The following is a 27975-nucleotide window of genomic DNA, read 5'->3' as shown; positions in this document are numbered from 1 at the left end:
CTGGGGCCCGTTAACCTGGAATATATTCCGAAACACTCTGTGCTATGTCAATAAATAAAAGTCAATACTTTATATACAATTTATACAAAGGGGGAACCTTTTTGTTTAGCGTAATTCTGAATTAAATATCAAACAGACGCACTGTATAGTATATAAACAAGAAAAATGTAAGCCAAGTTGTTCGTAGAAGGTGGATGGATGCTGATCTAGAATGCCTATCGAAATAACGCCACAGTTTCTCGCTAGCGACTCGTGGAGACGTCAAAAGAAGCAGCTGAGTATCACGTGACGCTGTGTGAAGGCAACATGGCGACACAGTGCTGAGGTAGCACAGCTGAACAACCCCGTGTGGAAGAGTCGTCTGCCCGGTTTTGTTTGCATATTTGACGCCGACATAAGACAGGGGCACTGCCGACAATGACGGTTTGACGGAAAGGCAATAGCCGTGCGAGAGATGCTACAACAACAACGTCCAGAACGACAACTGCAGACGGAAAGTACTAAAACGAAGAGCATGTTTCTGTCCAGGGCGCTTGAGAAAATCCTCGCGGATAAGGACGTGAAGCGGACCCAGCACAATCAGTTGCGTAAAGCCTGTCAGGTAGCACTTGGTAAGCAAGAGTCTGGTTTTTATTAAATTCGGTTGCATTTGTGTTCTTGTCCTCATCCATGTAATTTTATGGATGAGCCTAGCGCATCTGTCAAACCAAGTAATGTAGCTATACTAGCTAGCCAGAGGTGAGGATAAACCATGCACAACTTGTCAGGTATAGCTGGTTAGCTAGCCTAAGACAGGCCCATGGCAAAATGATAGCTATTTACATCTGTGGTACCGCTGGCTAGCTAACTTTCTGCTCAGTTAAATGAATAGTACCAACGATAGTACAACAGTTAGCTAGTAAGCTAACGGTTACGTTTGATTTCCTACTTGGCACTATCTGAAATATGATGCAAGCAAGCTCCAAGAATGACGTGTAATAAAAGAAAGGGGCAGAATTCATACAGCTAGCAAGCTAGCCAAGACATTAATTATTGGGCAGAATTTGCATAAATAGAATCTGCACAATACTGTCATTGCCACAGTGCAAGCTAAAGTTAATCGTTCGTGTAAGCTAATGCTATCTTACTCGGCTACGTGGCTAGTTTGTTATCATAGCTATGTTAGAGTGCAAACAGAAACACGAGTAGTAGTAGCTAGCTAGCTATCTTGATCATTTATCGAGATGTAGCTTAGTATACCGTTAGCGTGTGAAATGTTTACTAACCAGCTAGTATAGATTGAGGCTAGCTGGTTCTGGCGTTACACATTTTGCCTTTCTGGCCAAACAGACTAGACTAACGTTAGCTAAAGTAGCTAATCACACTTGACGTCTGTTTTTCCAAAGTACGTTGAGCGTATTGTCTTGCACATATCTACAGCTAACGTTACTGTCAAATCTTGCGTATCTAACCGGCTAGCGCGATTGGCTAGTGCTTTAACGTTAGCTGATTCATTAACGTTAATGTGACATGTCATGTAACCGACGAGCTGTAGTTTACCTTACATCCGTTTAGCTATGGTCTAACGTCCGTTACCATTGAGAAGGGTGATGTGTTATACGTGGCAAAGCCAAGGTTTGGGTGGGCAATTTTGCACAGTGTCGGCTAACCACGTTGCCTTTTCGAAAATAACTGATGGGTAATGTAATGGGAATATTATTCGTTATTAATAAATCAAATGCTTTGTGCGGGTGAGGTTGCGGTAAACTATCTTGCTTGAAATTCCAGTTTATCACCTGGGCTACCGTGTGGTACTTCCGGTTACTGTGCACAGGTGTACAAAAGGCGGAAAAAGGTGGTAGACGAGCTTGTGCTGTGATCCGAGTCTGGAGAATTTATTATTTACGAATCAAGGAAAGGAATGGGCTGACTGACGTATCCTATTACACATGCAATTTCCAGGGTGTTTGTTTGACCACGCACTGGATGCAAAGTTTGTTTATGCACTTTGAAGGAACTTTAGATTATTTGAATACCGAAATTCTTTCAGGTGATATAACATTTAGTTTTTACATTTTAACTCCAGATATCTAGCTTCTTAGTCCTGCATAAATTGTTGTACTTCATGTGCCCTAGTCAAGTGTGCAAGACAAGAGATTTAAGCTTTAAGGGATCACTGCATGATAATAACAAGGATTCATATAGTGCAAAGCATAATTTATTGGTAATACTATGTTTTTAGCCATTTGGATATAAACTAAAATGTATGAATTTATAAGTTCAAATATTTGACTTTTTCACATGTTAGGTTATAATCATTGGTTACTCCTTGAAATGTAAGTAAAACATGTATAACAATTTGTTATTTACATATTATGGAAACAGATAGTCTGACTAACATAGCCCAGAATACATAATAGTGTAATAGTTGGATGTTTTAGTATAGGTATGATTAGATTTTGTGCTCAAGGACAAAGTGGCAGGATCCCACCAAGGAAATGATTTTTAACCTTCAGTTCACATTCTACTTTTGTCCCTTTCCAGAAGAATGTGCTGTGTAGGTATGTTGCTATTTTATGTCTAATCCCAGAATTGTTGGGATCATACAGTATCATTCTCCTTTTCTAACCAAAAAATGACACATCACACATATCATGGCTACTTCTGGACACACACACCATCCTTCTGTCTGAGTGACCTGAACTAGCCCCAGAACACACCTTTTTGCACTTTCTGGGAAACAATCTCTCATTTTAAAAGTTATTACTATATATGAGTGTAATTTTCCCCTTTTTATCCTTGAAAAGAGGAAAATAGACTGTATTCAAGTAAACAGCCACTCTGGGCACGAGACTGACCTCTGACCTATAACCTACCCTGGTCTGATGTCTGCAAAGATATCGTCTTACCTGTTGTACCAGTAATCGAAAGAAGGCCACATAAAACCAATGAATCTTTCAATAACTGTAAAATGAGATCATGCCAATCTGTGGCACACACTGGAGAGAATGGGCAGGAACTGCATGCCATAACGCTCGCCACATTTAGAAATGTTTGCATTTCATTGGCCAGAGTGAAAACGGGTGAAATGGCATCTTTCTGAAAAGTTCTTGCAGACTTTCATGCATAGGATAATGTCACTCACACTGGTGGCTGCAGCCCACTGCTGCGTGTCGACTGTTATTGGAGTAGGTGACTGCACTAGGATGCAAAACAGTGGGGACACTCCAAATGTGCATCATTATGTTCAGTTGGCAATATGTAAAAACTAAACCAGATGAAGAGAAAATGCTTGATGCCTGTAATTTGCACGCCTTATCCTGTAACCCATCTTTTAAGACTTTTCTTAAAGACTTAAATTGCTCAACCCACCTTTTTAGATTCTGCCAAAAGCTGGAAGAAAATTAAGATGCATCAACATCAATACTTAGGAAACTCAACTTGTAACTGAAAGGTTGTGAGTTTTATTCCCCACTGGGGAATTGCTTCAGATCGAATGTAAAAATGTAATCTGAGTAAATCATTCTGGATAAATAAATGTCTCTGCTAAATACCTGCAATCTAACAGTAGCTGAGCTATGGAACTTGTGTTCGTAAGGGCTTGCCTATTCATTACTTTCTTTCTTTCTTTCGTTTTTGTGTCATTGCCATAGTATGTACATGATATCACCAGCAGGGGTGGGCTTGTCCATGTTCAGTTCCTGGAGGGAAAGGGCATTCATCTCGATGTTTTGGCAAAATGAGTGCGGTTTGGAGTAATGGTTTGATCACTGAAATCAGCTGGCTCAGCATACCCTTTGAACTCAGAAGTTGTACCCACAAGGGAGGAAGGAAGCATTTACCTGAAAACATCCAGAAAAAATTTGACTAGTAAGATGTCAGGTATAAGCAGTGGCGCTGACTAAGGCCAGCAACTAAGAAACTGCTTTTTTAATCAGTCATTTTTTAGAGGTGGGCCTGCTGTGAAATGAAGTTCTGAGCGGATTGACCTATTCAGACTTGTGTCCCAGCAGTACTGATGATTCCTCTACCTTGTCTTTTCAGATGAAATCAAAACTGAACTGGAAAAACAAAAGTAAGTTCTTTCCCCTCTCTATGTCCCATGATGCCTGCAGCCTAACCTCTGAATGATAGATACAGTGCCTCCTTTCTGATTTCCTCTATTATTGCATATTGGTCACACTGAATGTTTTCAGATCTTTAGAAAAAAATGTAATATTGGACAAAGGAAACGGCTGATGGGATGCAGCCAGGCCTGATTGCAGCCAGTCCTGTTGGATTTAAACCTTACTCCTATTAAGCCTGACCGTCAGAAGAAGAGAAGTTGTCAGCATAAAGTTTGTACAAGTGCATTATGCCACATTCAAAGGAAATTCCAGAAGAGACGAGGGGAAAAAAAAGTTGTTGAAATATATAAGTCTGGAGAAGTTTACAAACCCAAGGCTCTGGGACTCCACCGAACCACAGTGAGAGCCATTATCTCCTAATGGAGAACCCTTGGAACAGTGGTGAATCTTCCCAGGAGTGGCCTGCCTGCCAAATTTTCTCCAAGGGCACAGCAACAACTCATCCAGGAAGTCACAAAAGATCTCAGAAAAAAATCCAAAGAACTGCAGACCCCTCTGCCTCAGTTAAGGTCATTGTTCATGACTCCACAATAAAAAAGAGACTGGGACAGTAGCAAGACGGAAATTACTGCTAACCAAGAGAAACCGCAATGCTCACCCCACATTTGCAAAAAAAGCACCTGGATGATCCCCAAGCCTTTTGGAATACTGTTCTATGGACAGATGAGTCAAAAGCATTTGGGACACCACAGGTCCCCATTGTCACTGGCACAAAGCAAATACAGCATTTCACAGTAAGAACATCAAGAGTCAAATGTAGTGGTTGTGTGGGTGGGTGTGGGGATGATTTGCTGCTTCGGGACCTTGACAACTTGCCATTATTGAAGGAACCATGAATTCTGCTGTGTTCCAGAAAAGTCTTAAGGAGAATGTCTGGTTATCTGTCCATGAGCTGAAGGTGAAGCGTAATTGGGTTTTTGCAGCAAGACAATGATCTAAAACACAAAAGCAAGTCCACATCTGAATGGCTGAAAAGAAACAAAATTTTTGGATTGGCCTAGGCCTAGTCCTGACTTCAGCCCAATAGAGATGCTGTGGCAGGGCCTGAAACAAGTAGTTCATGGTTCAAAACCTACCAATTTGTCAGAATTAATTCAGTTTAAGGGGGCAGTTACTTTTTCATATGGGAGACATGGGTGATTTGATAACTTTTTTCTTTAAATAAATGAAATAACTAAAATAATGTTTTTTTGTGTTTACTCAAGTTCCCTTTGTCTAATACGACGTTTTGTCGAAAGATCTGAAACCATTGCGTTTGAATAATATGTAATAATACAGGAAATCAGCACTGGGGCAAATACTTTCTCATGGCAGTGTAACCTAAAAGCAATGCTGCTTGTATCCTTTTAAAAGCTTCTCGTGCTTTCACTTTCATAGAACACAGTGGAATATGCAGTGATCTCCATAAAGTTTGGAACAGAAATATTTCTTTCTTGATTTGGCTCTGTACTTCACAATTTTAGATTTGTTATCAAAGAGTGTGGTTAACGTGCACATTCTCTGCTTTTGTTTGAAGGTATTTACATGGCGAAACCAAAATGTATAAATGAAAATAAAACCTGAGAATGTGTACTTTATTCACATGTGAATTGTTTGTTCACAGATCTAAAATTGTGGAGTACAGAGCCAAAATAAACAAATAAAATAATAGGTATTGGTCCCAAACATTATGGAGCTCACTGTATATAGTGTTTTATTACTATCTGGATTGGTGTGCCCTCCAGTACTGATTATAGATGTTTATTCTTTATTATGTTGTCATGTAGAAGTCCAGTCGATAAGCAGAAAATTCTCAGGAAAATCATTTATGACCGTGTGCTTATATACCAATATTGTATTGACAAAGTGACGTGATTACATAAATAGCAGCAATGGGCAGAATATATATTTTTAACATCCACCTGTGACTTGGTCTGTACAGAGATGGCACTGTGGTCGCCCCCAGGGCCAACTACATTGAGGCAGATAAGTATGTGCTGCCCTTTGAGCTGGCCTGTCAGTCCAAGTCCCCACGCATCGTCAGCACCTCGCTGGACTGCTTGCAGGTAGGGCCTTCGACCTGAGTCAACTCTCAGTTGACTCTCGCTCTCCTCTTACCTCTCAACTCTGGGTCAACAGCTGTATTCACACATGCGCATGTGCACACACACTTGCGGTAATGACTACACCCACAATGCTAGAGTCACACCTCAGTTTGCAGTATACAAGTGCAAACCTGTAGCTGTGAGGATAAATGCACACATGGTTGTCCAGGTGTAGAGGTGTGCGTTCTATGTGGTAAAGGCCCATAATGGCCCTTCAGTCAAATCTCAAGTGTACAGGAAAAGCAATCAAGCCCTGATCTCTGTGGCACCCCATTGCAGAAGCTGATTGCCTACGGCCACATCACAGGCAATGCACCCGACAGCTCCGCTCCAGGCAAGCGGCTCATCGACCGCCTGGTGGAGACCATATGCAACTGCTTCCAAGGGCCGCAGACGGATGAGGGTGTGCAACTGCAGATCATCAAGGTAAGCGCCACCTTCTAATCTTTGCCAAAATCAAACTGCTTCTTTCTGGAGTGAAGCTGATCACGCAATGATAAAAAATATTTTTAAGAAGTTACATTTTGATGTTTATAGTGTGCACAACAGTGCTGTAATCAGGTTGCATGTAGTCCCTTAACAAGTCACGAGTTTCAGTGTTTAGGCTAAGTCTTACGTTAGTCGCATCAAGTCATATGACTCTTGTGATAGCGTTGCAGTCTGCTTTCCAATGCGTACATGAACTCATTTTCAGATAACCCTCCTGTCACACTGCAAGCAGCTTTTTGCTTTTAAACAGTACTGCCTTAAAGTAAAACTGCAGGGAATTTAACTATAGCTGTGTTATTACTTTTGTGCTTTTTGACCTGCAACCCGTAGGTCTATATTGAGATTGGATACATTGAACACGTTGGGTTTTGAAATTGCGTGTTACATTTCTGACAAAATAATGAACATTAGTATTTGATTATCCAGAAAGAGACACTTGAACCAGGAAGAACTCTGTGCTCTCTCACCTCTCATGAGTTCTTCCAGGTCATGACCCCATTTCTTTATCTGCTGTTGATTTATGACAGTCAAGTCACTTGAGATAGATTTCATTCCTGCCACTGTGCCCTTATCTAACCTGTGTGACATTTTTAAGATAAATCATGCCTGGACTGTGCCACTACTGACTAGATCCTTTGGGGTGACTCATAATTAGTATTGCCAATTATGGGGGGTTTCAACTGACATGTCTCACTTTTTTATAGCGCCCCCTCTGTTCACTGTCAGAAGTCCTCATGTTGCAGTTCCCATTTCTTCTGCGGGGGTTCGCCTCCTGTCCGTGCCCACTTCCTGTGACACCGCCTGTCGTGCTTCCTCTTCCCAGGCCCTCCTGACGGCGGTGACGTCGCCCCACATCGAAATCCACGAGGGCACGGTGCTGCTGACGGTGCGCACCTGTTACAACATCTACCTGGCCAGCCGCAACCTGATAAACCAGACCACTGCCAAGGCCACCCTCACCCAGATGCTCAACGTCATCTTCACTCGCATGGAGACGCAGGCAGTGAGTGTCTGTGCGCATGGACCTGTGCGCCAGGTTTTACAATATCCTGTGCTAACTTTTGTAATATGTGTAAATATCCCTAGATATATAGAAGAAATTGGTTGAATTTAAATTTTTCCTGTTTTCTTTAGAAAATGATGCCATTTTACCATTTTGGGTCTAAAACATCTTTTTGACTCCAGAAAAGCTTGGCGCAGTTTTTGGATACAGATTATGTGCAAAGCATGTGGTGTGTGATATTTTTAACGGGCTGAGTGGGTCCTAGCACAGTGAGTGAGGTCCCTTCTTTAAGTGTTCCTGTGGGCTCTCGCCAGGCTCTGGAGGCTCGCGAGCAGGAGAAGGAGAGACAGCGGCTGCAGCAGCCGTCCCCCCTCCCTGGGCATGTGTCCTCCCCCCGGAGTCACAACGGGTCCCTGTCACCCGCTGCCAGCATTCCCGAGACCAGCCCCTCCCCCGCCACCCCGGGCGACGCCCCAGTGGACACGCCTTCTGTCAACGGGCAGTCAGAGGAGGGCGGGGCTGAGGATGAGGGAGATGTGCTGGAATCAAGCCAAGATGCCCCAACCCTTCCAGGTACAGACCCTCAACAAATACAGTCACACAAGGAAACAGACGAATGGTAGCCATAATGGCCTTTGTTCATTTTTATATTCCTTCTCTTCATTTAATTTGCATTATTTGTTTCCAGCAGTATTTAAGGTTAATGTGTTTATTTGGGCTTTTCCAGATGTTTCTGTAGTTCCAAATGCAGCCCAGCCTGATGTGGAGGAGCAGAAGGGTGGGGCAGAGGTGGAGGAAGACGGGGGAGGGGAGAAGGAAGCTGAAGAAGCACCAGCGGTTAAGGACCAGCCAGAACCAGAGACAGGACAAGGTAGCCGGGCCTGATGATGAAAGTTTAATCAAACCACATTTACTCTATGTTCTCTAGAAAAAGAGAGACCTGGAAATATGATCTGAGGAATGTGTTCACTGAACATGCCAGTCATAATCTAGAGCATAGCCTGTTTGTTTGTTGACTGTCGTGTCTGATCAGTTCCTTTCCATTTATTTTTGGATCTTTTCCTAAAGGCACCCCAACTCTTAAGCACAGATAAAACATGGGATCACTAGTGTAATCATCTGATTTTAGCCTTAATTGACAATTGACTACAGTGATACAGTGTAATTGAGACAGGTGGGGCTTTTGGACAGGATGGGTATTTAAAATTTGTTACAGATGCTGCTTCAATTTGATTTAACATTGAACAGGAATTTGAAACTAACATCTGCTTTAATACAGTTATTCTGTGTCCATGTATGTCACTGAAGGAAAGTGTCTGTGTGCTGCTGCATTGACTGATCCGACTCATTCCCCAGAACCAGAAGCAGAACCAGAACCAGAACCAGAACCAGAACCAGAACCAGAACCAGAGCCAGAACCAGAGCCAGAACCAGAGCCCCCGGCTGAGACTGAGCACGCAGAGACTGCGCCCCCTCCTGGCAAGGCAGTCAGCCTGCAGGTTAACGGCATCGTGGACGACCGCACCTCTGAATCCTCCACAGACATCCTGGTGCGTTGAGAAGCATCCCGCGATTGGTCAGGTTATCTAGCCTAGCCTGAAGAATTACCCACAGTTAATAGAGGTGGCTGTTTTCGGAGTAGATTCCTAGTAAAGCAGCAGCATGTGTGTGTGGCCATGTGTACGGATCACATGATTTCTCTCCTTCATCGCCGCTCTCGCGCCCCTCCCCCAGGACGCAGACGCCATGCATGGAGGCCCCGCCGCCGCCCGCTTCTCCCACGTCCTGCAGAAAGACGCCTTCCTGGTCTTCCGCTCGCTCTGCAAGCTCTCCATGAAGCCCCTGGCGGACGGGCCCCCGGACCCCAAGTGAGTGCCCCGTCAAGCAGAGCCCCTCTGGCTCTGTTTGTCTAAAGCCTCTGCAGGGTGATCAATGCAGACTTGTGCCCTCAGGAGGTAAGCAGCCAAAGCAGGCCAGACTAAAGAGTTCTTCACCGAGAAAAGAACAGTGGCTTTAAGCAACGACTTTCATTGTTTCGTTCTTTAACTGACCTTTTCTTTTAGCTGTTGTAGATAGCTTTTTTTTTCTTTTTGGCTGCTGATCTTGACTGTATACACACAACTTCCACACACAAATTTCACTTGGTACCATAGGTTTTCTGTTTGTCAGTCTCCACCTCATCACAGAATGAGAAACCTGCCAGAATACAGGACACGCACCGTGTTTCATAGCTTTGCCAGATCAGCTCCTTCAGCACTTTGCTGTCATGCATAAGCCAATTAAAATTGAGCGTTGTGCACGCGTGATTAAGTTGTACGCGTGGAGTTGTCTGTGACGCGCAGGCCCCTCCCTCCCCAGGTCACATGAGCTGCGCTCCAAGGTGGTGTCCCTGCAGCTGCTGCTGTCGGTCCTGCAGGGCGCCGGCCCCGTCTTCCGCACCCACGAGATGTTCGTCAACGCCATCAAGCAGTACCTGTGCGTGGCGCTGTCCAAGAACGGGGTCTCCTCCGTGCCCGACGTCTTCGAGCTCTCGCTGGCCATCTTCCTCACTCTGCTGTCACACTTCAAGGTCCATCTCAAGATGCAGATTGAGGTACAATGTGGCTCAAACAAAGGATGTTTTACTGATTTCTTTTGTCCATCTGTCTCGCCTATGTTCTGGTACAATACAGTACAATACAAAAATATTTGCCAAATCTAATGACCCCCTGTCTTTCTGTCACAGGTGTTCTTCAGGGAAATATTCCTTACAATCTTGGAGACATCCTCCAGTTCCTTTGAACACAAGTGGATGGTGATCCAGACACTCACCCGGATCTGTGCAGGTGACTTCCCTGTCCCTCCCCATTCACCTCACAAATCCACACACCCCCCAACCCCCCCTTGCCCATCCACCTCACACACACCGCCCCCCCTCCCATTCACCTCACACACACCGGGCCACTCATTCCCCTCGCTCATGCATCTCCCTCCTGCTTTGTTCTCCCTTCTCTTTCACCTCCTCCTCAGTCCCACGCTGTGCCCACAGTGCTAATCTCAGAGGATGTGCTTTCTTACTCTGTATTCCTGTCCGATTCCCCTCCCTGTAACCTTATCACTGTATCACTGTATCATTCCCCAAGATGCTCAGTGTGTTGTGGACATCTACGTCAACTATGACTGCGACCTCAATGCGGCCAATATCTTTGAGAGGCTGGTGAATGACTTGTCCAAGATTGCCCAAGGAAGAAGCGGCCAGGAGCTGGGCATGACACCCCTACAGGTAATGTGTGTGTGTGTGTGTGTGTGTTCCTGTGCGTGTCCATGTGTGTGTGTTCACGTGCATGTGCATGTGTTTAATAAAAAAGGAAGTCTTGTGCACAACATGCTCCTTTTTATGAGGTGCAAGACAGAAAAGTAAGGCCCGCTTCTCTAATAATGACACTGGCATTATGTATTTACAGTAACTGCTGTTTTTATTGTGTTTGCACCTCATGAATCATCATTCTCGACACAGAATCAAAAGTCAAATTAACCAGAATAATTACTTATGCAAAGCATATGCTCTCTACACATTGATAAAAAGCACAATTCAAATTGATCTTTCTGCATAGCAAATTTTTTCAGCCCACAAAGTGTTTAATTCGGTGCCAGATCTCCTTGTTGTCAGCTTGCTGTGAATTGACTCAACATTTCTGCAGTTATAAAAAGAATTATGGACAGTATCTCTCAAATGGTCTATAGATTCATTCTTTATTACACCTGAAGTTTCTGAGTGTAATAAAGACCCAAGTTGCAGACCATTTGGAATATTCTGTCCACAGTTGTACTGATATTACCCAGGATGAGATGGCCCAGTTTGACATAAATGTTAAGCTCAGTATGTTATGTCAGGAGTCACAGTTCAGCCAGTCTAGTCCTGTTTGTGGTTGTGGCGTGTAGCTCTGTTGAGCAAGTGACCGTTAACAGGAGTGGGTGGTGGGTGTGTTTTACAGGAGCTGAGCTTGCGAAAGAAAGGTCTGGAATGCCTTGTGTCAATCCTGAAATGCATGGTGGAGTGGAGCAAAGACCTGTATGTCAACCCCAATCTTCTTGCCAACCTTGGTGAGGGCTTTAGACTATGTGTGTGTGTGTGTGTGTGCTTGTGAGTTTGCGTGTGCACGTGTACATGCTTGTGCGCTCGCTAACAGCCCTGTGTGTGTCCCAGGTCAGGAGCGGCCCGCGGAGGTGGAGGGGGTGGAGGGGAGGCTGCCGGACCACCTGGCCTTCCGCAGGGACAGCGCCAGCTCCCTGGACTCCACCGTGTCCTCGGGGTTCCAGGGCTCCCAGCCCGACCACCCCGAGCAGTACGAGGTCATCAAGCAGCAGAAGGAGGTCATCGAGCACGGCATCGTGCTGTGAGTCCGCATTCAACAAGCAGCCTGCTATGACTGCTCAGTGACCTGTACACCTGAATAAACTCATTCCACTACAGTCCCACTCATACTCTAGACTGATTTTAGCGCTTAATAGTGAGGACTTTCAGGCCTGCTACTCGTTGTGGCAATGTAAAATAATTTTGCTGACATGCACCTGTTCTACTCCTTCCTGCGGCAGGTTTAACAAGAAACCAAAGCGGGGCATTCAGTACCTGCAGGAGCAGGGGATGCTGGGAGTCTCGGCGGAGGACATCGCCCAGTTCCTGCATCAGGAGGAGCGACTCGACACGGTGAGCTGACTGCCGCTCACTGGCTGCTCGTATGACACGCACCTCCTCTGTGATTTGCATTCAGATTAGTTGACTGTAGCGAATACGAAAGTAGGTCCTTTTTTACTTCCTGTACATTCGTAAAGGGCACAATAAGAAGTCGAATTTACCCATTTGTCCCCATTTATCTGTGAAAACATTACTTTGCCTCATTTGACACTATTTTTATTATCCTGGAGTTATCAGTACTTATTTTATTAATAATGCAGTTCTTTTGGACAGAATTCCTCATATCACTGTTGAGCTTGTGGAGATTTCCCTCTGTGCTGATCCTAAACCACGCATCGCCTGTCCCCTTCCCCACAGACCCAGGTGGGTGAGTTTCTGGGTGAGAATGTCCGCTTCAACAAGGAGGTCATGTACTGCTACGTGGACCAGCTGGACTTCTGCGGGCGGGACTTTGTGTCCGCCCTGCGGGCGTTCCTGGAGGGCTTCCGCTTGCCAGGCGAGGCGCAGAAGATTGACAGGCTGATGGAGAAGTTTGCTGCCCGATACCTGGAGTGCAACCAAGGGTGAGGGCCACTGGAGTGCTGTGCTGCGTTTCTGTCTATCGAATGCAATGTTCTCTCAGGAAGAAACCTATCGATGCTTCACCGTACATTTACCATAGAACGCATGGAGTTCAACAAAACTTGTAATGTTGTGCTTGGTCACATCCTCTTGGGAATGATGTAGCCGAAGCCATAAAATGTTTTTGCTCTGATATTGGTCTTTTCTTGTTATTGGTCAATTATGGGTTTTTTTGTCGTCACAACAACACTGCAGCTGTTCTATGTTTGTTATGCGGTTTTCATACGAGCAGACGCACGTTAGAGTGCTGCAGTGTGCTGACCAAGCCCCTGTGCCCCTGCAGACAGACGCTCTTCGCCAGCGCAGACACGGCCTACGTGCTGGCCTACTCCATCATCATGCTCACCACGGATCTGCACAGCCCTCAGGTGGGGTCACCTGCCACTCACGGGCCCATTCCTCCTGTAATCCCTTCATTCACCAGCGCCTTCATTCAGTCTTTCAAATCAAACATTTTACTGTTTCACACGAAGCTTTTCTCCTCCGGGAACTCATTTCTCTCTGGTGTCTTGCAAACCCCTCTGCATTATACCCCACTCGTGCACAGGTGAAGAACAAGATGACGAAGGAGCAGTACATCAAAATGAACCGCGGGATCAATGACAGCAAGGACCTGCCGGAAGAGTACCTGTCCTCCATCTACGACGAGATCGCAGGCAAGAAGATCGCCATGAAGGAGAGCAAGGAGCACTCCATCACGCCCAAGTCCAGCAAGCAGGGTGAGTGCGAGCCCTGGGATTACTGACACGAGTGTGTGTGTGATTACGTGCGTGTGTTTGAGTTCACCGGGGACTGAAAGCTGCACCTGCTATGACGTTGCTTCCCGTTGGCGGGGCGGGTAGATTTGCATGAGCTTTTTCACTCTTCCATTTTTAAATGCAGTTGGTCTTCTCTTTCAGCCGTTGAATGCTTAGGTTTGGCAGTTAGCGCACTCAGCTTGCCTTAGTTGGCAGTGTTCTTTAAAGACTTACTCAAGGGACAGTACCCTGGCGGAAATTCCAGCTACCAGCCTAAGATGGAACCTTACTGGAACCAGCTTGTGCTCCAGCTGGATGCCATCTGGAATTTGGTGATGGTCTGTTCTCTGTACCAAGCTGGCTCACCAGCCGGACATGGTCTTGCCAGAATGGTTGCCATATCAGCCATCTTTCTGCCGGCTTGACCTTCTCTAAACCAGCTTGAAACCAGGCTGGACCCAATCTGTTATTTCCCCCAGGGTACTTCTTCTTTCCGCATTTACCCTTCTACGGTGGAATGAACTGTGCAGCTTTTCTCTACAGTTATACCTAAACTGCATTTTTAGTCCATGAAGGTGCTATTTGCAAATCTTTTAAATTGTTTTCAGACACAAGACATTTGAATAATCTGCTGCTTTGAATATCAATTTACATGAGTGTGTTAGAGTATGTTTTCTTTTCATAGTAACTAACAAGCATTGATACACATTTTGTCCTCAGCTGATTGGATTTAGGAGTCTGCTGCAGCCTGATCCATTAAGGCTAATGACACTGGAGATGATAATATGCTCACATGAATTACCCATCGGTCTAAATAGGATTTAAAGTGTCGTGCCTGTTTTCCTGAATTCTGAGGGCAGTGAAGTTTTGATAAGAGTCTGATGGAATCGATGTGACGAGGTGGTGATGTGTGTTTGTGTGTGTGTGTGTGTGTTTGTGTGTGTGTGTTGGTGGAGAAGGTGTGGCCAGTGAGAAGCAGAGACGTCTGCTCTACAACGTGGAGATGGAGCAGATGGCCAAGACCGCCAAGGCGCTGATGGAGGCGGTGAGCCACGCCCAGGCTCCCTTCTTCAGCGCCACCCACCTGGAGCACGTGCGGCCCATGTTTAAGGTACAGGACCGCCGGGGGCGTGGTCACAGCGGGTCAGCAGCAGGGTTTGTTAGTAGCTGTGTTTGTTTGCATAACACAGGCGTGTGGGCCACGGGGGTTTCCCCATTTCTTATCGTCTCAAGCCTTCAAATGCAATTTGGCTTTGCAAATGAAAGGAAAAGTCATAAAGAAGGGTTAAAAGTATTTTAAAAATGGCGAGATTTCTGTATGTGGTGCCCTGGCGGAAGCATCGCTTAGACGCTGTGGCTGTGTTTGGAACAAACGGAGGTAAAACCTGCTCTCCTGAGGGAACGTCTGTGGTGTCTCTGTTCCAGCTGGCCTGGACTCCCTTACTGGCGGCCTTCAGCGTGGGCCTGCAGGACTGCGACGACCAGGAGGTGGCGTCCCTGTGCCTGGAGGGCATTCGCTGTGCTATCAGGATCGCCTGCATCTTCAGCATGCAGGTCAGTGCGTGGCCTGTCCACTCCAGCATCGCCACAAGGGCATGCACACTGCGTTCATTATATCTGCACACTGTACACTCTGGCTCAGTCTCTGTCCTTACCCACCTGTGTGTGCCTGTGTGTGTGCGTGCATGTGCGCGTGTGTGTTCCGTGTGTGTGTGTGTGTCTGCAGCTGGAAAGGGATGCATATATCCAGGCTCTGGCGCGCTTCACCCTGCTGACTGCCAGCTCCAGTATTACGGAGATGAAGCAGAAGAACATCGACACCATTAAGACCCTCATCACCGTGGCCCACACCGATGGCAACTACCTGGGAAACTCCTGGCACGAGGTGGGCAAGCTCCACACGTCCGCCTCCCCTCTGCTTCCTTGTCTTGTAGTTTTTACAAATTTTACCAGTTTACAAGTTTTTACTAAGTTTTAAAAGAAAGATTTATTAAATTTTACAAATTTTACAAAGGACGCCTATTGTAGACACAACAGTTCAGGTTATAATGCTGTTTTGATTCAGGATGTATCCCATTTTAACTTGGAATTGATAGCGTGTTCCTCACGGACTTGGAAATAAAACACAAATATTTGCCCGGTAAGTGCAGTGAACACAGCAGGCTGACCTCTGCAGGACATGGAGATAAGTGCACGTCCTGCCCAGCCAAACCCTGCTTCAGGGAGTCGCCTGTACGTGACGTGTCTTGAGTTTGTGCAGTTTCGGATTCTGTTCAGCTGAGCGCTTTTGAAAATGTTTTCAGGTAGCATAGCGACCGGGTTAGGAGAAACTGCTACTCTGCTATAGCAGCCCAGAGAAGTGCACTCCCGAGTGGCATTAATGCCTGACCTCTGTTCTGCAGATCCTGCGGTGTATCAGCCAGCTGGAGCTGGCGCAGTTGATTGGCACAGGGGTGAAGACGCGCTACATCTCAGGGGTGGTGCGGGACAGGGAGTCCGGGATCAAGGGCTTCCCCGTGGGGGGAGAGGAGTTTATGCCCCTGGGCCTAGGTAGGTCACTGTCACTGTCAGGTTCACAGTACAGTGTGACGGTCAAATACTATGATGCAAACTGCTGAAGGAACAAAGGCTTGACTGCGATCTGTTATGCAGCTGTCAGATTAAAAGTAAAGGGTCCTTGCTGCAAGGAATGCAGTGTGTTTGAAAGCTAGCCTGCAATTCAGTTTATTATATTTATTAACATTTCCACAGGGAAATGTGCTCACGCGTTGATGTTTTACAGAGCCTCTCTAGGGAGTGCTAGAACTCCTCAATGTGAGGTAAATGTGTGTGGGCTGTTATTTTCCCAGCATATTGCAGCGAGTGCTTTGGGGGGGCTGGTGTAGGCTCGGAGCTGAGTGGAATACTGATGTGTTTTTGCGTGTGGCCACAGGGACTTTGGTGGGGGGGCCAGACAGGAAGCAGATGGCCCACATCCAGGAGTCGGTGGGCGAGACCAGCTCCCAGAGCGTGGTGGTGGCGGTGGACAGGTAACCCAGCCTTCTGTTTGTTTTACCCACCCTGAGCAGTGGACAGGTAACACAGCCTTCTGTTTGTTTTACCCACCCTGAGCAGTGTGCCCCCAGGGGAGCTTCAGTCACAGGTGCACACTGGGACAGCAGTTTCTTCCATTCACTGTACAGGAGGCCATAGTGGTTTTTTTTTGGTACTCATTTTAATTCCACAGTCATTTCTAAGATTGCATTAATATGTGCGTAATTATTCCTGCTGTGGAGGGTGAAGACATGGTTGAACAGATACCAAAGCAAAGCAGAAATAAATCCCACTTACTGAATATCCATGTACACATAAATCAATTTTTTGTACATTTGTATATATTTTGGTTTCTTTGTATTCAGTAATGCTAGGGTTGTCATGTCTACACCCTCTATGCAAGAAAATCATGCTGATTTTGCTCATTTTGTAATTCCTTAGAATCTTCACTGGCTCCACCAGACTGGACGGCAATGCTATAGGTGTGTATGTCCATGCACTATTTGTTTTTATGTATATATTCATCATCTCTATACTCACAGATGTGGGTGATACATTTATGTTTGGAGCATGGTGTCTGAAGGCATGTGTATTTGGTGTTAAATATAATTTTTTTATTAGGTTTTCTCTTAAGCTGTGTTTATGTATTGTTACATAAGTGAGTATTAGGACTGTGTGTCTGTGTGTGTGCTAACGATCCCATGTCCCGTGTGGCAGTGGACTTTGTGCGCTGGCTGTGCGCGGTGTCCATGGACGAGCTGGCGTCCCCGCACCAGCCGCGCATGTTCAGCCTGCAGAAGATCGTGGAGATCTCCTACTACAACATGAACCGCATCCGCCTGCAGTGGTCCCGGATCTGGCAGGTCATCGGAGACCACTTCAACAAGGTGTGTGGGCCGCTCCTGGCTGAGCATTTCCTGCCTGTGAATGCTCAGTTCACATCGGTTAATAATGATGATTGTGGCTGTTGTTCCTTCTCAACTGATGTGCTCAGTGCTCTGTGCTCTCCTGTGTGTGGCACTGGTCCAAAACTGCATGGAAGTGTCATTACTAGACCGGGCTGCCCATAGAGACATTAAAATATGTGCAGAAATGTGCCCTACTGGAGATAAATTGGCAACAGGCATTTTGGTTTTACTTCAGATAAATATCCATCCTTTTCTTGCGAACGCGTGGCCTCCCTCCACAGGTGGGCTGTAACCCCAACAAGGACGTGGCCATCTTCGCCGTGGACTCCCTGCGGCAGCTGTCCATGAAGTTTCTGGAAAAAGGAGAGCTGGCAAATTTCCGCTTCCAGAAGGACTTCCTTCGGCCCTTTGAACACATCATGAAGAAGAACAGGTAGAGAGAATGGAGGATAGAGGACGAGGAAGTGGTCAAAAGAGTTCTCAGATGGTTTTTTTCTTTCTGTAATTCAATCACATTTGGCATGATCTCTCTGAAAGTAAATGTGCATATTAAACCGTACTTTATATTTACCATATGTCATACATTTTAAGTTGAAATCTGAAATGTATTCCTCAATAGGATTATTACTTTTGAATGATAAATGTGTTACACCAGCATCAAGTGATCACAATGATAGCTGACTGGCTGTGTCCAGTCAGTGTTAAGAGAGGGAAATGGATATGCTGTGGTTATAGCACAGTATTCCTGTATGAGTTGTCCTTGTCCAGGGAATCTTAGAGCCTTTAACACTCCGTTTCCTCTCTCTTTGTGCCAGGTCACCCACAATCAGGGACATGGTGATCCGCTGTGTGGCCCAGATGGTGAACTCCCAGGCGGCCAACATCCGCTCCGGATGGAAGAACATCTTCTCTGTGTTTCACCAGGCCGCCTCTGACCATGAGGAGCCCATCGTGGAGCTGGCCTTCCAGACCACGGGACACATCGTCAGTGAGTGCCGCGAGTTCACGGATCAGCTCTGCTTCTGCAGGCAAAGCAGCGGGGTAGCACAAGGCCTGGAGCACTGTGCTTAACAGAAGCATGGCCCGGAGCATTATAAATGTCACTATTTTAGAATGTGCATATTTGTGAAAAAGAAGATGGAATAGCAGGCTGTGTATCTGGTAGGACTGTCCTTTTTGTTGAAGTCGGCTAGGCATGACACAACGTGCACCTGAACTCTGTGAACTAAAAATGACTATGCAGTCTTGATAGAAAGGACACTGCTGGGAGTACGAGCCATTGGGGGGATTACATTTATTCATGCTCTGATCTAAACCCACTCTTATACTCACTCCCTCATGCTCACCTACTCTCTTTCTCGTCACTTCCTCACTCGCTCCTTGTTCTTTTCCCTTGCTGCGTCTCCCAGTGAGCACCTTCCAGGCGCACTTTGCAGCTGCCATTGACTCCTTCCAGGATGCGGTCAAGTGCCTGTCTGAGTTTGTGTGCAATGCTGCGTTCCCCGACACCAGCATGGAGGCCATTAGACTCATACGCCACTGCGCCAAATATGTGTCTGAACGACCACAGGTGGGTCCTCTATCACCACTTTAAACCTGATAGACCAGCCCTGTGATGGTAATAAGCTAGGCTACATTATCATTCATTCAAATGGAAATTTGTTTCCTAGAAATATTAATATCGATTGAGGTTTTTGTGGACATACCTCTTCTGGTGTGATTGCATTTCTGTAAGACTGAATGTAGAACAATGTGAAGCCTTCATCTGAGCCATAACAGGCCTCTTTTGTTAACATTGTTCAGCATTCCTTCCTGGTAGCTGGAGGCCGTTCCACCCAGTAGCCATTTGCAACTAAAATGGTTGCGGCAGTGCTAGGCCAGGATTGGATCCACCACTGAAAGGCATATTATTGCTGTATGTTGCTGTAATGTGCCATTAGTGGGCTTTCTGTCCTCAGGACAGAAACCTGCCGTGTGGAAACGGTTCTTCTAAGAGAGGGTGTCTTTCTGCTAACATGTCAGACTTAATTATGTCAAGATGAGTATAGTCTCTCTAATGTAAGGACTAATAATGTACACCTGATACTGGGGCCAAATTTTCTAAATTTGGGAATCGTATCTTTCATACAGATTTAACAAAATTTAACTAAATATGTCAAATCAAATCAATTTATTTGTTTAGAGCTTTTTACAGAAGACTGTCACAAAGACACTTTACTGAGCATGTACTTCCATCTCAACTCATGTATGACAGCCAGGGAGAAGAAACCTAAGAGAAAGTTATTTGGAAATGTGAGGTCAAATCACTTCACAGTAAATTTAATCACTGGGTGCTTTTACATGCACACAAATATTCCAACCTTACCCCGATTATGGCAGTTCTGTGATGTTATGTAAACACCTTTATCTGATTATCTTTATTGGTGTTAGGTCATGATCATCATATTCAAAAACTTGATTAAAACACCTGGATTTGTCAAATCTTTCCATTTTCTGCTGCATGAAACTGTCTGACTCCAATTTCAGCTTTTTGAAACTGCGCATATCAGGTGGAAGTCAAAGATCTCTGATGAAAACAAGCATGACTGCCTACATACACAGATTATAGAAAGAATCAAGTATAAGTGGCGATTGCAGTAATCGCTTAACTTGTATTCATGTGTACGCAATAATCTAAATACTGGCATAAACTGATTTCTCCCAATAATCCAGGGATTGCTGTGCATGTAAACGTAGCCAGTGTCTTGGCCTTAAAGTCTCAAAGAGCATTCTTTTAATTACAGTTTACAGTTTTGGCTTTCGGAAGACACTTCTAGGCAAAGCGATTTACAAAAGTTACATTTAACATGGTTAATAAATACCACTTATCCTGTCCTGCTCTTCCAGGCCCTGAGAGAATACACCAGTGATGACATGAACGTGGCCCCAGGGGATCGGGTGTGGGTTCGAGGCTGGTTCCCCATTCTCTTTGAGCTGTCCTGTATCATCAACCGCTGCAAGCTTGACGTGCGCACTAGGTAGGAGAACTGGCCTATAATTTTTAGGCTTCTGCTTGTTCAATGAATTTCTGTTGCATGTAAGGTTTGTAAGGTTGTGGTTTTTTGTTATTTCTGCTGTACTCTGCTATGGTATTTCCCCATATGTTGAGTGAAATAAATCTGCCACATATTGTAGTGGTGATAAAGACAGTGTAATTGTGTGTTTTCCTGGTGAATCCCAGGGGTCTTACGGTGATGTTCGAGATCATGAAGAGCTACGGGCACACGTTTGAGAAGCACTGGTGGCACGACCTGTTCCGCATCATCTTCCGCATCTTCGACAACATGAAGCTTCCGGAGCAGCAGACTGAGGTGGGTGGGTGGGCGGGGCCGTAGTTCTCCCCGGTGACTGGAGCACACGGAGCATTCGCGCCATCGCAGGAGAAAGCTTTACCCCTGATTTTAGAGTCCCGCACACTGAGCTTGTGTTCTTGTGGGCTGGCAGAAAACGGAGTGGATGACCACGACCTGCAACCACGCGCTGTACGCCATCTGCGACGTCTTCACGCAGTTCTACGAGCCCCTCAGCGAGGTCCTGCTGGCCGACCTCTTCACTCAGCTGCAGTGGTGCGTCCGACAAGGTGGGTCTCTGCACTCTGCCCCCGTCTGTCCTTTCAGGCCTGTGACATTCTGAATCAGGTAGGCCCTCAGAACTCAGCAAACACCTGTATGTATTATGTAACTGATAGATATATAGAACACTTCAAGGGTATCTTGAGGCTTTTTTTTTTAAACCTCTCATGCGTTCATGTAACGAAATGGTGACAGGTAAATGTATAAATCATCCCCTGCAGAGTATTCTTTTAACATTCCACACAAGATAGTGGTATATTTCTGGTTGTGCAGTGCTTTGCTTAAGTATTAGAGGTCGACATTGTGCTGTTTCAGAGGAGCGTCGAAGAACAAATTCAGTGTGACTCAGTAGGCTGTATTACAGGGGGTGGTATAGGGTGTGACACCCACAGCACTGCATTACAGGGGGCATTTTATGGCGTGACACCCACAGGGGTGTATTACAGTGGCGTGGTAGAGTGTGTGATGCATGCAGGGTTCTTTGCGTTGTCAGAATGCTAACTGGGATCTGACGGAGTTCGCCAGGTGGGGACACACCTGCCCTGAGGAGAACCAGAGCACGCTATGTCGTGAACGGGAGGTTCCAGCTAGAAGCTTGACACTCACCATGCCATCCTGCAGCCTTGGAGATAATACAGATTACCAGCTCATGTACTGGAGTGCTTATCTATTATGACAAGATCAGTAACAGCCATAACATATCTCAAAATGTCCATCTGACCTATGAAGAAGTACGATATTCTGTTCAGTATGAAACTGAGGTTAGCTTGTATTCAGTAAGGAGGTTTTACAGCTTGTCTGTAACTAAAGGGGGCCGTGAACATGTCGTAAAAAGTTTCAGTTTCGTCTTTGAAGGAGTTTACGCTGTTGTCTGTCAGTAGAAGCGGAGGTTTTACGCTGTTGTCTGTCAGTAGAAGCGGAGGTTTTACGCTGTTGTCTGTCAGTAGAAGCGGAGGTTTTACGCTGTTGTCTGTCAGTAGAAGCGGAGGTGCTCATGTGCGTTCCCTCCCCTCTGTAGCTTGCTGACGTGGCGGCCGGCCAGCCAGGAGGAGGAGGCTGGAGACGCTAAGCACATGGTGAGCGCTGATGAGTACAGCATTCCCCAAAACACAGCTGTGACTCAATGCCACTCAGGGCTTTACGTGCTTCCTGTTCCAGCACTGCCTGCCGGTGCACACAGCAGTCTCCTCAAAGGATAACACCACTAATTTTCATTTTTTCACTGTCGTTAACATATCCCATGAAAATGCCAAAAGCTAAAATGTTTCACTCCATTTCACAGTACTTTGTGACATTTTCTTACCCCATTTAGCATTCAACCAGGAAAGCCATTAATTTCAGATGTCTGCTGAAGTCTTTAAATACAACTCAGAAAGACACATTTTCATTTTCAGAAAATGCAACCTATTATCACATAAAACATGGGCAGTGTAGTTTTTATACTTCAAAAACAGAGCAAATTGTTCATTTTGATGAAGACTATTTTGAGTATTTCGGTGCTGCACCAAACTACTTTCCACATATCAAAAAAGCAATTGATGTTTCAGGAAAAAAAGAACAACAGTATATCTCTTTGACTTAATTTATTGGACAATGGAGTTCTATGATTTCCAGTATATCAATGTTGATGGACAATAATTGTTGAATAAATTCATTTAGCGTTGGATAGAAACATTATCGGCTTTGGTGTTTTCATAGAATATGTTGACTGAAAAAACGAAAATGACCGGTGTTATCCTTTAAGTACATGTGGGACTGCCCATCTCTCTTAGGTGCAGTCTATGCGCAGTAATTATCTGATTTGCGCTTTTTTAATATGGCCTTTGTCATTGTGGCCATATTAAACTTACTTTTTTCTACAGCTGCACATGTACTTGGCCCGCGTGTATGTTCAGTACTTGCTATAGTCATGGTCTCTGCAGACTCACCTGAGTTCTGTGTGTGTGTGTGTGTGTGTGTGTGTGTGCGCAGGATGTGGAGATGGACTCCCAGTCTCAGAGCAGCTTTGAGAAGACCTTGTCTGAGCGGGGGCAGAGTCAGATGTCCAACGCCAGCGATGAGGCCTGGAGAGGGAAGTCTCACGCCAGTGAGTTTGTCCTCCTGCTTTCCCCCTGCAGTGATGTTACGGGGATTTAACCTGCTGTGATGCTAAAGACTTCAAAGACTCGGCTCTGAAGTCAGACGCTAGAACAGGGATTCTCAAATCTGGCCCTCGAGGCCAGTAGTACTGCTGGTATTCTTTTATACTTCATTGATTGATTGATAAATTCCACGGATTGGCCAGAAATTTAACTCTGCTGATGTCCCTGGTTTAGCTCGGTCCTGATTAAAATGGGCGAATGAAAAAGCCAGCAGTACTCCAGGCCTGGAGGGCCAGATTTGTGTATCCGCAGCATAGTGTAAACACATGCTCCCATTACTGGTTTAAGTCCAAGGTTTAGACATGAGTAAATGATAAACTTAAATTTGGATTTGTTGTTATTCCATGCCATGCGAGTTTTCTTTTTTATGGTGTATTCTGTTTCTTATCTCTCTTGTCGTGTGCCTGCCGTGTATCGATTACCACTGAATGAAACTTTATTCTGTTCTGTCAGAAATTTCAGACCAGAAGCTGTTTGCCTGCCTGCTGATAAAATGCGTGGTGCAGCTGGAGCTGATCCAGACCATCGACAACATTGTGTTCTACCCTGCAACCAGCAAGAAGGAGGACGCTGACAACATGGCTGCTGCCCAGGTACAGCACTGAGACCCCAGCGAGATGGTGCATCCTTTTCAGTGTGTCCTCCTCTGGAGCCACACTCCGGGCTTACGGTTAGCAGTCAATGCTGCTGGGTTGCAGGAGAATTGCAGAATAAATGCACTGTCAAAGGGTAAAACTTAAGTCCTGCATGCCGTTGCCATGATCTCTTTTGGGCACCCCTCTTGCAGTTAACATGTACCCTTGTGCAGATGGATAACGTTTTTTGCTGCAGGTATAGTGTAGATGAGTGAGGAGTTCAGATTTAGATTGAGGTTTGGATCCACATGTCACAACAGGTGTTACGTTACTGTAGAGATACAGGTGTGTCAGATCAGGTGCATTGATTATTGGATGTAATAACAGGCAGGTATCAATAGCCCTCTGGTCCAGTTAAGTGTTTTAGTGCAGGGATTGAATTGATTTATCACTGTTCGTGACAGACACGCATTTTTAATGATTTATGAGGCTTCACTTACTCTTCACTACCTGTAGATGGGACCGTGGGTCTGCAGCTGGGTCCACTTGCACTCACTCTGGCCCGTCACCAGATCCAGGGGCAGCCATTTGTATTCTCTTAAGGGTTTGTTCCCGATCCCTCTGTACTCTCTGTGCTCCAGAGGGACGTGCTGGAGGAGGGGGCGGAGACGGACACGGCTGTGGGCGGAGCCGGCGAGCAGGGCATGTACAGGCACCTGTCGTCCGCGCACCTCTTCAAGCTGCTGGACTGCCTGCTGGAGTCGCACGCCTTCGCCCGCGACTTCAACTCCAACAACGAGCAGCGAACAGCCCTGTGGAGAGCAGGTCAGCTCACTGAGCACCAGGCTTTCAGGCCCAGCACACTGTCTGGTGCTAATGTGTTTAACCACACGTTTTGGTATTGGAAATTTGTTGCAGTTAGTTTTGAACGTGAATAGTTCACAAAAAAAATGTACTGTGGATTAATGAATGCCGCTTTTGATTGCCTGAAGGCAGTATTGATATTCTCTTAAATTATTGTATTGCAAGTGTTGCTTCTACCAGTGAACAGCTAGCTACTGTACAATCAGGGAGCAGCTGGGAAGGGACTGGGGTTATTAGCGGAGCAATAGCCACACACTGCCAATTGGTCTTCTGTTCCCTGTAAAAACCCAGTAGTAAATCTGTTCTTGAGACCCTGGTGAACTGACTCTTGACATTTGGAAGTAATGAATGTAGTCACATGACTTTTTAAATGCATTTTAGGGTTCAAGGGGAAGTCCAAGCCCAACCTTCTGAAGCAGGAGACGAGCAGCCTGGCCTGCAGCCTGAGAATCCTGTTCCGCATGTACTCAGACCAGCAGCTACAGGCCTCCTGGCCTGACATCCAGACCCGACTGCTGCTGTGAGCCCAGGGCCGGGGGGGGGGGGGGGGGGGGGCTGGGGTGGACGCTTACTGATCCCTCCTTCATTCAGTACAGGTTTAGCACTAATGCACTGTTATGCAAGCGAGTTCATTCAGCTCATGAAAGGAGGGGAAGTGCATGTAGAGTCAGAAGAATGCCGTTCCCTGAAAGCAGCGGTTTGCGCGTCATTTCCTCTTCTGCTCTCTCTGCCCCCCGCAGGGTGTGCAGCGAGGCTTTGGCCTATTTCATCACCCTGACGTCTGAGAGCCACCGCGAGGCCTGGACCAACCTGCTCCTCCTGCTGCTCACCAAGACCCTGCGGCTCCCCGACGACAAGGTACCCTTCACCCGAGCACACGGATAGGCTCTTTCATACACAAACAAAGCTGTCACATTGTTCAGGCTCCAGCTGGGCCTGTTACCCTCGTCTGTAAGGGAATGCTTCCTGTGTGTTTTAAACTGTGATGCTCGTACAGCAGTATTTATACCGCTGGCCCGTTTGGCGTTTTGCTCCTTTCCTCAGTTCAAGCCCCACGCGTCCTGTTACTACCCTCACCTGTGTGAGATGATGCAGTTCGACCTGATCCCCGAGCTCCGCGCCGCGCTCCGCCGCTTCTTCCTGCGCATCGGCTCCGTCTTCCACATCGCCGCGCCCGAGGCGGGCCAGCCCCGGCCCGGGGGCACCTAGGGGCCGCGTGGCGGGGAGGGGGGGGAGCGGATTCGGGCCTGGAGAGCGCGACGCTTCCCGGTTTGGGATTGTGAGACGGACGGGAAGCACGCCGGAACCCTCCGTGTGTCAGACTGGACTGTGGCCGCTGGTGTCCTGGGATCAGCGAGGCTTCCGTCTGTCTGTCAGCCTCAAGTGTTTCTCTGCACTCGACCCCCAACCCCAGACACAAAGAAAAACACTGTGATGGACAGGGCTACAGGCCGACTGCTTACAAACTGTACAGACTGACATGAGAAAAACTGTAATTTATTACTGATAATGTTATATTCCGTTTGTTTTTTTTTCTTTTTTGTTATTAAGGCTGAACAAAAACGTTTATTGAAATGTAAAACAAGAAGCTACATGAATGAGAAATATACAGAATATGGAAATAGTGCTCTCTAAATCCTCTACGCTGGACGTTATTGGCTAGTTGAAGCGTAGCAGAGTTATATCTGAAAACCCATGCCTGATGTGAGCTGAACCGTGAGCAGGGGAGTCCCTCTCTCAGCCTGGGACTGGCTGAGCTGGGCTTCCCTCTCTGAAGTGCTTTCAGAGGTGATGAAAAGCGCAATACGAGTGCAGTTTGCTGTTCTCATTGTTCCGTTAGCAGTGGGACCCCTCATTGAACTCTCAGTTGCTTTATTCCCCCTCTGGCCATGTTCTAACCCACACTGTGCTGTAACCCACAGCCCTCCATGTGCAAGCACCTTTACTGACATTAGAGAGATAGAGGTGTGTTGGGTCTGCCCTGTGCCCTGAGGTCTCCGTTTTCACAATTCAAATTTTTTGCAGCAACGTAAGGCAATGGTGTACTCTGAGAGCTAGAGTAATGAAGTTATGACACTTTGAACACTATGAAATGGAATGCTGTCTGTATTCTTTCATGTGCCAGAGATCAGCGGTCAGTGTCCTCCTGTTCGCTTGAAGGCTGCGTCTCTCGTGCTCCGCTCACTCCTCATGGTTCTCCATAGTTGTGTTTCCCTTGTAGGACCTGTGGTCCTATGAACCGCTTCACACCCAGCTCCTCCAGAGGGGACTTGCAGGTGCGCAGATTCTATGGTCTCTTAGTTCCAGCCTGTCAGCCATGCTCCAGGAAGCCCCATCCAGTGCTCTTCTCAATGACACGTGTATACTGTACAGGACAGGCTTTTTGGTTTGCTCTGCCCATACAGTGCCTGTCTGAAAAGACAGCGGGGCAGTTTGGTGGGTTGGGATTGGCTGAATGTGAGGAAGAGGGAAAGGTGATGCATCTTCTCTTCTTTTTCCTGCAACAGTTTGATGGCCGTGTAGTCGCTCGCCCCAGTGTTTCTGATAAAATATTCAGGTTAGAAATGTACAAATGAAAGTCATCTGGAAGGAAAGGCCTGCAGTGCAGTAAAATGGCCTCTGGCCTTCTGCTTCATTATTTATTTTTTCTACCCACAGCAGTCCCTGCTGTTTTCCCATTGTATTATTCCAATGTATGTTGTATTAAATTGGAAAAGGGGTGCATTAGCCATGCAGTGCATTCTCACAACTCGAGAGACTCAAAATGACATTTAGTAATGTGATACCTGATTGGTGCAAAAGTAGTATGCAGGAAATAGAATGGCCACATTCTCACCCTGAAGCCCTGTGTATCTACAGTAATATTACATGAAGCATTGTTTTTACAAACAAGGATGTATGTAATTCTATGAAGTGCATTAATATTTTTTGAAAAGCATTCCTTTCCTTGCAACTGTGGATGTCTTTTTTTCTTCAAGAAAAATAGTATATATAAATACAGTATATGAAGAAAAAAAACTGTAAAATTTTCATGTAATATATAGAGATAAAATACTATACTATGTACACAAACTGTGATGTAATCTTACAATGATTTGGTCAAGTAATCAATAAAGTTCAAATTCTGA

The 27975-nt window shown here is 46.0% G+C and overlaps 1 protein-coding gene across 1 annotated transcript; it reads left to right on the top strand.

Annotated features, from left to right (window-relative positions):
* Nucleotides 1–271: 271 nt before the first annotated feature.
* arfgef2 (ADP-ribosylation factor guanine nucleotide-exchange factor 2 (brefeldin A-inhibited)) lies at nt 272–27975 on the top strand. The gene is made up of 38 exons (XM_064300258.1): nt 272–611; nt 4024–4054; nt 6028–6151; nt 6470–6616; nt 7503–7682; nt 7997–8255; nt 8410–8553; nt 9039–9232; nt 9417–9550; nt 10041–10275; nt 10408–10507; nt 10805–10944; nt 11657–11765; nt 11869–12058; nt 12258–12369; nt 12715–12920; nt 13262–13346; nt 13526–13697; nt 14675–14826; nt 15141–15269; nt 15442–15600; nt 16118–16265; nt 16648–16744; nt 17190–17230; nt 17466–17635; nt 17938–18089; nt 18472–18644; nt 19066–19226; nt 20543–20673; nt 20877–21006; nt 21140–21322; nt 22248–22343; nt 23239–23353; nt 23862–24001; nt 24625–24808; nt 25229–25367; nt 25588–25705; nt 25892–27975. The coding sequence occupies exons 1-38, from the start codon at nt 455–457 to the stop codon at nt 26054–26056; spliced, it is 5502 nt and encodes a 1833-aa protein (XP_064156328.1). The 5' UTR covers nt 272–454; the 3' UTR covers nt 26057–27975.

The sequence above is a fragment of the Anguilla rostrata genome, chromosome 11, assembly GCF_018555375.3.
Source record: "Anguilla rostrata isolate EN2019 chromosome 11, ASM1855537v3, whole genome shotgun sequence".
Lineage (NCBI taxonomy): Eukaryota > Metazoa > Chordata > Actinopteri > Anguilliformes > Anguillidae > Anguilla > Anguilla rostrata.
The sequence above is the reverse complement of the archived record's forward strand: the minus strand, read 5'-3'. Positions and strand labels throughout refer to the sequence as shown.

Bases quoted from the DNA above. Each gene is read 5' to 3' on its own strand.
- arfgef2 (XM_064300258.1), top strand. From the start codon at position 455: ATGCTACAACAACAACGTCCAGAACGACAACTGCAGACGGAAAGTACT. The intron at 8,256-8,409 runs GTACAGACCCTC...GGGCTTTTCCAG, and splicing joins AGATGCCCCAACCCTTCCAG to ATGTTTCTGTAGTTCCAAAT. The intron at 23,354-23,861 runs GTGAGTTTGTCC...CTGTTCTGTCAG, and splicing joins GAGAGGGAAGTCTCACGCCA to AAATTTCAGACCAGAAGCTG.